Source organism: Mytilus trossulus, chromosome 5 (assembly GCF_036588685.1).
Source record: "Mytilus trossulus isolate FHL-02 chromosome 5, PNRI_Mtr1.1.1.hap1, whole genome shotgun sequence".
In the NCBI taxonomy this organism is placed as follows: Eukaryota; Metazoa; Mollusca; class Bivalvia; order Mytilida; family Mytilidae; genus Mytilus; species Mytilus trossulus.
The window spans coordinates 87,718,224-87,729,780 of NC_086377.1; the positions used below are offsets into that span (position 1 = coordinate 87,718,224).

At 31.3% G+C, this 11,557-nt stretch overlaps 1 protein-coding gene across 1 annotated transcript; it reads left to right on the top strand.

The window, feature by feature from the left end:
* Window positions 1-2,039: 2,039 nt before the first annotated feature.
* Window positions 2,040-10,631, top strand: LOC134718420 (ATP-dependent DNA helicase Q1-like). Its single transcript, XM_063580922.1, has 3 exons — window positions 2,040-2,393; window positions 4,370-4,526; window positions 9,668-10,631. Exons 1-3 carry the CDS (start codon window positions 2,042-2,044, stop codon window positions 10,629-10,631), a joined length of 1,473 nt encoding a protein of 490 aa, XP_063436992.1. The 5' UTR covers window positions 2,040-2,041.
* The last annotated feature ends 926 nt before the right edge of the window (window positions 10,632-11,557 follow it).

Sequence of the window (11,557 nt, forward strand, 5' to 3'; positions counted from 1 at the left end):
TGGCCCGGTAGTGTGGTAAGGTGAAGAGGACCATCCAGGAAGTATCCCTGCCAAGTTATGTTCAATATGGCCCAGTGGTGTGGTAAGGTAAAGAGGACCATCCAGGAAGTATCCCTGCCAAGTTTTGTTCAATATGGCACAGGACTATCCAGGAAGTATCCCTGCCAAGTTTTGTTCAATATGGCCCAGTGGTGTGGCAAGGTGAGCTAAAACACAATAACCACCCAGAAATTCACCAGACGATAAGCTAAACTTATCCAATTTGCAACTCAACTAAAATACAAAAAAGTGAGAGTTAAAGAACAATACATACTTGCAACAGCTCTTGGGTATTTTAGGTAAGCTGTATACACTGAATCTTCAAATCGCCTATTATTTGACCCTTCTGCCGAAAACTTGGGCTTCAAAATCTGTGCTACATACTTATACTTTAAAGTTATTGCAGTCTGAGAAGGTATCAACAAGTACACAAACATTGGTAAAGCTTTTCCAAACTGCAAAGAAAATTGTTTAGATTAAAACATATGTTTCTTGGAGCTTATATCGTTTACCTTTAAATTTAGTTCTTGAAGTTTTTGTTAAAAATGAAAGTTTTTACAAATGAAACCTTAAATTTCAAGCATGTCAAGAGAAGATAACATTGCACCATATGCCAAAAAAGTATAAAATATAACAGAATTGGCGAAATTTCAAACCTACAATGTATTTTAAATATAAAATAACAAAACTACATGCACAGCAAGAAAGTAATTAATTGTTATCATTGATAATAAAACAGGTCAATGTAAACTTCTTTTTAACACCGGATATATATGATCCCCAAGGGGAATGAAAGTTTCTGACACAGATGCCGATAATAACGGCGGACACATGCTGACTTTATCCCAAATTCTTAAAAATGTGTTGGGATAAAAAGTTCCAGTGTGTCCAAATGACTTTAAAGTACAAATTACATCTTAAAAGGGACATAATTTTGTTCAGTTTAAAAAGATTTAATAATAATGTGGTTGTAAACCTACTTGCTCCTGATGAATCCAACATTGGAGTAAAGTCAAATATGTTCTCTACCCATTTTCAGAAGAATCTTGTGTACTTGAATCGCTTTATTCTACAAATTTCTTCTCCTTTTTGTTGTCGAGACAGGCATGTGATCTTGGTCAACATCTGTATTATCTGGGGGTGAATGTAGTGGATTTGATATTATTGCATTGACATTATTTATATTTTTATGAATAATATTCTTTACACCAAAAATGTTATTTAAAAACAAACGTATGAGTTTGGTAATGACAAGTAAGACAGAGTTGTATATTATACATCTGATAGTTCAAAATGAAAAGTTAAATGTTATCAGCCGTGTACACTGATCAATACCTGCAGAAGTGAAATGATGCATGAACTTGCAAGCCCGACAGGAAATCGCTTGAATACCTAGACGTGTCACCTCACACCCCTCACAATACCTTTGGAAGTAAAACCTTTAGTCATGCTGGTGATCAGATGAGGGGAGATCAGAATTTATTTGAAAAAAAGTTTATTACTTTAAAGAATTATGAACAAATTAGATTTTCGAAAACAATTTTCACGGAACATCGTTTTCAGATTTCAACTTTGACTTTATACCTCATTCCAATATTAACAGTTTAAAAACAACAGACCACGGTAATTAAAAAAAAAAGAATATTTCCCGTATCAAGTTAGTTAGTCGGACAAAACAACCGTACGATTGACAAGATATCGACACGCAATTACGACTACATCGGTTACTATAGTTTTGTTTCTTTGTGGTTTATAGACATATCGGTGTTATACATCGGGAAAGAAAACAAAATGGCTGAACGGAGAAAATTGATACTCTAAATTAGTCTCGTTACACCAGAGTTATCGTTCTTACTGCGAACTATAACGTCTGGTTGCGATTGTTGAAGTTGATGTAAATATTCAATTATTCATGAGCCTCTTGTTGGATTCCCAACAAATTTTTCTTATTACGGGATTGGATGATATTATTATAAACACACCCATCTTTATTTATATCAACATGGCGGAAGACCTCTTTAACCATGCCTTAAACGCTGCATTAAGAAAAAGAAATATAACGTATAATCTTAAAACATTACAAAAAGAATGCATACAATCAGTTTTAGAACATAAAGATGTTTTTGGTATGTTGCCAACTGGCTACGGCAAAAGCCTTATTTACACTGTCCTACCGGATTTTTTTTTTATACACCAGCAGCTTTCAATTGTCAGCAATATCACACCTGTACTTGAGCGTGATACTTCTATTATAATTGTAATTTCACCTCTCGTTAGTTTAATGAAGGACCAAGAAATCGCTTTCAACACTATGGGTATCGACTGTGCCTATCTTGGTGACATGGACGATAAAGGTAAATACATGTATGCCCTCCTTCCCCAAACTCGCCCCCCTAAAAAAAACCCACACCAACCAATAAATAAATCTTTGTTTACAGTAAGTTATACAAATTAAATTATTCACTTATGGTATCTTACTTGGGTCAATCACAAAAGCAGTACAAAGTGTTAAAGTACATGAATACAAGTCTTTTGTTATAAACAACATTAAAAATACAATGTGCATGCAAGCAGTATAAGATAAACATTATAGATTTCATATAAATCTATCTCTGTTTGACTTGAGGTTACAGCAATATTAGAAGAAATTATATTTAGATAAACAAAAATATGTTGCTGCTTTTATGTATGTTCATTAACGATTCTATTCTAAAAGAATTGCAGGACTGAAAGTAAAAGATTGTTTCATATCATTCATATTTTGCAAATTAACTTCCAATTTGAAATTTAAAATGGGTCTTAGATTTTTTTTATAAATTTCACTCAGAGTTTTGAATACAAGCTATAAACTATGCAATGACCATGTTAAATAATTCAGATGAGTAAACCAATGGACACATTTAAATGTGTATACACAACAATTTTGAAATACATTTTACACCATTAAGCAACATGCACTAGATTACAGGCTTCTGTTTTGTGGGACAGGTACATATATATTAAAATAAAATTATAAGTACGTCTGAACAAGTGACAACTCTAAAAAAAAACTCTAAGTAAAAATTATATATATATAATATAAGACTATATAATTACTCTAAATAACAGCCCAACCATGTTAAATCTGTACACTTGCTTTTGTTTATGTATACATATATAAAGTCTGTGATGGATTCTATAAAAAACTATAACACATATTATAATGTATATGTACAATATAAATAAGAAGATGTGGTATGAGTGCCAATGAGACAACTCTCCATCCAAGTAACAATGTATAAAAAAATAAACAGTTATAGGTCAAAGTACGGCCTTCAACACGGAGCAAAAGCTCACACCGAACAGTAAGCTATAAAGGGCCCCATAATAACCAGTGTAACACAATTCAAACAGAAAAACCAACGGTCTAATCTATTTACAAAACGAGAAACGAGAAACATATATGAAATATACTAACAAAAGACAACCACTGAACAACAGGTTCCTGACTTAGGACAGGTGCATATAATATATGCAGTGGGTTTAAACGTTTTACCTGGCGCCAACCTTCACCCTAGACCTGATACAGCAGTACAACATTACAACAATAAAAGACGCACTATAAAACATTAATTGAAATGGCTTAACTCTATCAAAAATATTCATATGAATAAAAAAAAAATACAAACACGAGAACAACACATCTCGTGACAAAGCACAAATACAACAATAAAAACCATGTGTCCATGCAATAACGACGTTGGAGTAATAATGAAAAAGGGGGGGGGGGGGGGGGTCATGAAGTAATTGTCTTTACAAAATGGCTGTCGAAAAATCACAACATAGTTTAAGAAATATGTATTATGACAATGCATGTATATAAAAAAATACTTATCGTTATATATAAATACAAAAACTTTCAAAATAACAAAAGAAAATGATTAGTTTGTTTTCCAACATGTAATTTTGATGGTCTCAAAGAATCGTTTACCTCTATTTTATGTCTTGTTCAATGTTGTGTGTGGACCTAAAAACACAAAATGAAATTTAATTAAAAATGCTTTAACTGACTTCAGATTGACTGTGTTAAAGAGTTAAAAATATTTAATAAACAATTGAATTGTTTATACTACACAATACAAGACAGACAATCAAACTGAAATGTGGAAAAACAAACAACATTTTCTTGTTTTGTCATTTTAAAAGTTTTTGTATTACAAAGATTATTCATCATTCATATATATACAAGTATTTCTACATGTATTCTAATCAGCACAACGATTTAAGATTATGTGCAAATTTGGGCAATCAATTATATATAAATTCATTTGTTTTTTTGTAACCTTTTCAGTGAAACTTAAAAACATAGAGAATGGTCTGGTACCAATATTATTAATGAGTCCAGAGAGTCTATTTAGTGGTAAATGGAGAAATTTGTTGACAAATAAAGTATATCAGTGTCATTTATCAGCAATTGTAATAGATGAAGCTCACTGTGTCGAAGAATGGTGTGTTATTAGATTAGTTCAATAATGGAATAATGTTATTAAAACATCACTCTTGCATTAAGAAAATATCACTTTTTAGTTATATACTTATAGTCTTCATTCCTGATTTTCAAAGAAGCAGTATAGGATATTTTAAAAATTAAATACACAAAAAACAGTTTAAAAACCATACACTGCTGCTTTCAAAACTATTTTTGTGTATTTGATTTCTAATATATAATTCTGTGCAACTCAAGAAACTTTTTTGTATATATATACATTGTATATATATGTGTGTGCGTTGTGTTATTAAAGAGACCATTGTCACCAAAATATGTTACAATGGGTGATTCTTTCTCTTAGGGACATAATAATAAAATAAAAGCTGTTTGTCATAGGATTTTTTTTTGAAATTTGAGGGTGAAATTGCTATAAGAATTTTTAGTCAATCTCTTAGACATAGATATATACATAAATTAAATAATGTTTGAAGAATATGCAGCATCCTGCCTTTATTTTAGGCCAGTAAACAGGATGAAGACTTAAGTTTTTCTCACTTTTCATTTGAAAACTATGATACATTTGATGGGATATTAATTTGGTTATTTAATATATAAGATATTAAATTAATCAATTAAAATGTGCTTGTTCTATCAGCTACAATCCCAACAATTGTCACACTTTTTTTAATGAAATAGGGAAACTTTCACAATATTTCAGGACTGTTCCATTAAATCATACTTGTAACACAGGGAAGACACATCAAAGTTTCATACATTGATACGTGTTCAACTTACATTTAAAATGGAAAAGAAATCCAAGTCTATCATATTGTTACCCTTTTTGAAAGTGTTTTTCCTGGTATCAAGTCTGATTTAATGGAAAACTCTTAAGATAATTTAAATGCTATAAAAAAATCATCACTTAATCAATTCACTATCACCAATGCTTTCCACTCACTCACCTGCAATTAAGAAAGAAGGACCATGTCATAGTTCAGAAAAAGACAAGACATAGACAAAATACATGTATATGTATTGAAGTCTCCAAACAATGATGATGATACAAGCATCTATTTTGGATTTGACAAATGTAAGTAGATCTATACTATAAAATATATATCAAGATATTCTCCATACTTATTTTAAAAAGGCAAGTAAAAAAAAGTTATCAAAAAGTAAATGTACAGCTATAAGATGAAGAAAAACTGTTGTATGCAAAAACAAATAAAATAATAATAAAGTTGAAAGGAATTTTAAGTTTGCACTCTATCCGTCTGTCAATCTGTCTGTGTGGCAAATCAGCTTTCCAAACTGTTTTTGTCATGCTTGAAGATATTAGTTTGATATTTAGTATATAGTATAACCATGACAACTTACAGATCAAGTTATAATTTGGTTTGGTCTGATGATTTTTTGCAGAGTTATTGTCCTTGGACTTAAAATTCATGTAAGAAATAAATTTTCAACTGGTTTTTTTTGTATAATTTAAATTTATGTGGCGTCACCTTTTAAAATAATCCATTATCACATTTCTTTCCAACTCTGATAGTGTCCACACCTGCATTACATGTTACAGGTTTTACTGAACCTCTTTCAAGCTGTTATTAGTCCCCTACCAATGAAGATGAAGGGGGCTTTATGTTTGCACTCTGTCCGTCAGTCCGTCCGTCTGTCTGTCAGTCCGGCAAATCAGCTTTCCAAACTTTTTATGCCCCACCTACGATAGTAGAGGGGCATTATGTTTTCTGGTCTGTGCGTTTGTCTGTCTGTCCTGTGTCAGATTAAAGTTTTTGGTGAAGGTAGTTTTTGATGAAGTTGCCAAACAACTTGAAACTTAATACACATGTTCCTAATGATATGATCTTTTTAATTTAAATGCCAAATTAGAGTTTCGACCCCAATTTTGTGGTCCACTGAACATAGAACATGATAGTGCTAGTGGGGCATCTATGTACTATGGACACATTCTTGTTTTAACATGCTTGAAGATATTGGTTTGATAGTTGGTATATAGTATAACCATGCCAAGTTACAGATCAAGTTCTAATTTTGTTCTGGTCGCATAATTTTTTTCAGAGTTAAGGCCCTTGGAAAATTCACATAATCTGTTTAACAAAAAATGTTTTTCATCATGCTTGAAGTGCTTGAAGATATTGAAATTCATATTTGCCACATTCTTTAAACATGACAAGTTATAGATCAAGTGAGAATTTTGATCTGGTCTGATGATTTTTTTTTGCAGAGTTATGGTCCTTGGACTTGGAAAAATCGCATAATCTGTTTTCCAAAAAAAAATTTCATCATGCTTGAAGATATTGACTTCATATTTGCCACATTCTTTAACAATGACAAGTTATAGATCAAGTTAGAATTTTTTCTGGTCTGAGATTTTTTTTGCAGAGTTATGGTCCTTGGACATAGAAAATTCATGCAAGAAATAGATTTTCTACTCCTAACAATTATTAACAGTTGTAATGTTGTAGATGTCCTGAAGATGTCCATGATGAAGGATATTTCTTGGTATTTTTTTTCAAGGGAGATAATTGAAATTACTTTGTTTAAAGATGACAATATGTGGCATTAGGTCTTGTAACTCCTCTTTATGACTTTAGCAATATTAATAAAACTTAATTGTACTCAATTCCAGTACATGACCAGAGAATGTGCATAAAGGAAGATATAATTGGTCTGAAATATTTAAAAGGAGATGCTTAACTTACTTATATAGATGTAGTTATTATTTTTTTCACACATGAACACAGAGATATTTCTAATCAGTATCTATTTAAAATATTCTTTCATTGTGAATATAGCAATATCTAAATGTTTATGTATTTCTTCTATTAAAAGTCATTAATAGTAATAACACATTCATTCTGTGTCAGAAACTATGCTGTGTTAAATATTTAATCACAATCCAAATTCACAGCGCTTCTCCAAAACCGCTTGTCAGATTTACTTAGGGTTTCATAAAATGTTAGACTTATATGTCTAGGGGAGCCATCAATCTTTCGTTTGTGCATTGGGGTATATTTAGAGGTATTTTTAGTGGCCAAAAGAACAGAGGGGTTTACTTTAGAACCCTATGGGATTTTTTTTTTTTTTAATTTTTCAAATGACTATAACTTAAAAACAGGAAGTGATGAAGACATGCGGTGTGCAGTAATGATCACAGGTCAATAAAACAAAGCAAATACAATATAAGGTGAGTCACCAGGGGTCAACCCCATCCCCTTCAATTTGAGAATGTTCTAATATCTTGTAAACGGTCCAGATCCCCACCCTTAAATCATATATATTCTTGTTTTGGACAATAAAACAAATCAAATGAAATATAGGGGGAGTCCCCCGGGGTTACCACCACCCCCTCCTGTTTGATAACTTGTAAACGTTCGAGATCACCACCCCTTAACCATATATATTCTTGTATGGATCAATAAAACAAATCAAATGAAATAATGAATACAGTCCCACACACACACACTTTTTTGAAGTCTAGATCCCCACAAAACTCATCACAAAATACAATCATTTCAAATTTTCATTGTCATCAAATCCTTTATATGCGTGAGATCGGACAGTTATAATGGGAAAAATTATAGGAGTAGTACCACAGGGTTTATAATTACAGGGGCTTTGTTTTGGGAGACTTTGTAACAGCATCCTGTTATAATTATGTATTTTCCATTATAGGATGGGGTATCCTTAGTGAGTTGACTCACAGTTTTATGTAATACTCACATAATGCATAATACTGTCCACACTCATCAGTGTCCACTACATTGTTTAAGTATTTATTTATTCTGTCTGTATCCTCATACAGTTAAATTTCGTACCTTCATACCTAGAAAGCAGTCCTTAATTTAATAAAGAACACTGATCATATTTGCACATTCTTACTTTTTTGCAGGTTTATAAACAGGGGTTGGGTTATGTATATGCATGTTTAAGAAGATTCTAACCAGCTACTCATGCATTATATGATTAGCTTGTGTTATAAATTAAAATCACATGCTATTTGTATGATCATTTGAGTTGCTAAATTAATCAACTAAGGATCATGATACAACATTGACAGCAAAAATTACAGTATTCTTCTTCTTCTGGTTAAGTACAGTCCTCCCAGGAGATTATTATTGTACATTGAATATTTACATATTCAATGTAAGGAAAACATTGTGTAGAACGTGCATATTTATACAGTGCAGTTGTGCTTAATTTAAATCTGGCTAAAAACCACTTAGCCATCTTACATATCTGGACACCCTGCACTCCTGGTTTGAATGACACTTAGGTGGTGCAGGTAACTAGGGACGCTGGTAGTCCATTCCAACTAATTATGGTTTGTATTTTGTAGTACATTATAGGATGTTGAACAAGGTAAAGTATCCATTTCTGATAGTTGCATGCTTTTATATTGAATCAGATAATTATGTCACAATATCACACAATTTAAATGCACTATTTACCAATACATCAATAGATCTCCATCTGTTCATTGGACACAAATTATAAAACAACTGCTAATTTTCGTTAACTTATTGTAACATTTATTTTAAGACATCTTTGCACCATATGCTGACTTACAGAAATGTTGTACAGTTATATAGTTTAATCATCGCAAGTATTTGATTGTTATTTATTTTATTCCTTTCCACCAAGCATGTAACATTTACATATAAGGGCAACTGGTTGACATAAAAATCATAAAAACATATATAAATGATGTATGCTGGAAAAGGGATCTGTAACATTCTAAGAACATATTCAGTTTTCTGAAGTAGATTGAGAAACCAGGGTTTATATTCCTTTGGAATTATCATTGCATTAAAAGAATTTGGTTATGATATTTTATGTTGGTCATTCAATCAATGAATATTTTAAAACTTAGATTACATCACAAGTTTATACTTTTAAAAGGATGAATTTTTATAAAATTCAACTTCAATAAATAAAATGTTGTCATCAGAAAGATATAACTACAACCTGTATTTTAGGCAAAAGAATTTAATTTGGCTTTGTTTTAAGATTTTACAAATCTGTTGCAATAAGAATAACAAAGAGTGGTTCATTGATTTTGTTCTCTGATTTTTTCATTAATGACTTATTGTTGCCTTTTATTTAAGAGACTAAATTATACCAATTATTTATTCTCTTTAGGGGTAACAAGTTTCGCACAGACTATTATAGAATTGGAGAGTTGAGGAGTTTAGTACCAAAAGCTGTTATATTAGCATTGACCGCTACATCGACATATTCATCAAGAAAGACAATAGCTCATATACTTGGGATGAATGAATATAAACTGGTAATGGGAAGTTGTGATAGGAGTAATATAAACTATTTTGCCCAAAATGTATCATTTAGATTACATGACAGTTTTCATTGGGTAGTTTCCAGTCTTCGGGACAATTGTGAGCAATCACCAAAAACAATTATATATTGTAGAAACATAAAATCATGTTCACAAATATATTTATATTTTTTATCTGAACTAAGTGAAGCAGCATACATAGGCACCCCATGTGCAAAAAATTGTCTATTTGCCATGTTCCACCATTCCACACCAGACAAAAATAAAAAAAATATTATTGAAAATATGAGAAAAAACAGTATTACACGTGTTGTTATTGCAACAACAGCTTTTGGGATGGGAGTAGATATCCCAGATGTTCGATTTGTTATTCATTGGGGTGCATCCCGTAGCATACAAGGATTTATGCAAGAAAGTGGGAGAGCAGGAAGAGATGGTATTACATCAACATCTGTATGTTATTATCATCCTGTTGATACAGCAAAAAATAGTGCAGATGAACAAATGATCAACTACTGTAAAACAAGTGCATGTAGGAGAAATATTCTGGTTCAACATTTTTCTCCAGATATACCTCAATCTAACACCTCACATCCATGTTGTGATAACTGTATAAAGGAGTGTTCATGTTGTGATTGTTTAATGTTAAACAAAGATTTTATAACAGACAAAGAAGATAACATGCTTTGCGAAATTGATGGTATTAAACCTTATAGGCAAGTCTCTAGTGATCAAAGAAATGCAATTCAAATAGATTTAGACGACCCATTGTCCCATTCGAAATTAAAGCATGTACGTGAATATAGGTAATTTGTTTCTTTTCAGTGCTGGTAGCCGTTTCAAAATCAGAGATTTCTATAAATTGTAACTAAAATACTTTGTTGCAATATTTACATAATTAACTTAAGGGGATACTAGTACCTAGATTACAGCTTTGTACACCAGATGTGCGCTTCGTGCGTATACACAAGCCTCGCCAATGAAGCTCGAATAAATAAATATTAAGGCCATATGAAGTAAGTAGTACGTTTTGAAAATAAGTCTCTATACATCTGACAATTATGAAAGGTTATAGATGTCTACAAATTTAAGTGTAATATTTCTTACTGTGGCATGATCTGTATTAGTAAACCGATTTTGATGGTTAAAAGTGTGGCCTTTTATTCTGAAATACTCCTCATGGTTTGAAAATATTTTTCTTTGATTGTTAGTTTGTAGAGATTATTGTTCAAGTAGACATATGTATTGCCAATTTGGTATTTTGACTTGTCACTATCTTTTATACTTGCAACAATTGATATATAAATATATATACATAAGTATGAGTGTATTTTATGTTTTTTTGTTTTAGTTTGTAACAAACATGTTTCATTTGTTTCTATGGCAATAAAGATTATTATTAATTATTAATCTTTTTTTATCCGGATTTCAAATTGGACTGGCACACAAATGTTGATTTCAGAAGAGCATTTGCTATGGTCTAAAATAATTTTACGATTTTTGCTTGCTGTTTAAATTATACTGAATGTTGCAATTGTGTTACTCAAGGAACAATGCAATGTAAATGTTAAACCATAATTGTATTCTAATTAGTAACTGTGTGGATCATCTGCACAGATCATATCAAACTTAAACATGTTAAAAAGAAATTAAGCTTAAAAATCAATTCTTCTCTCAGGTTTAGAGTTTGTTAAAAGCATCAACAATATCCTTCAATAACTTATCTGGTTATGATA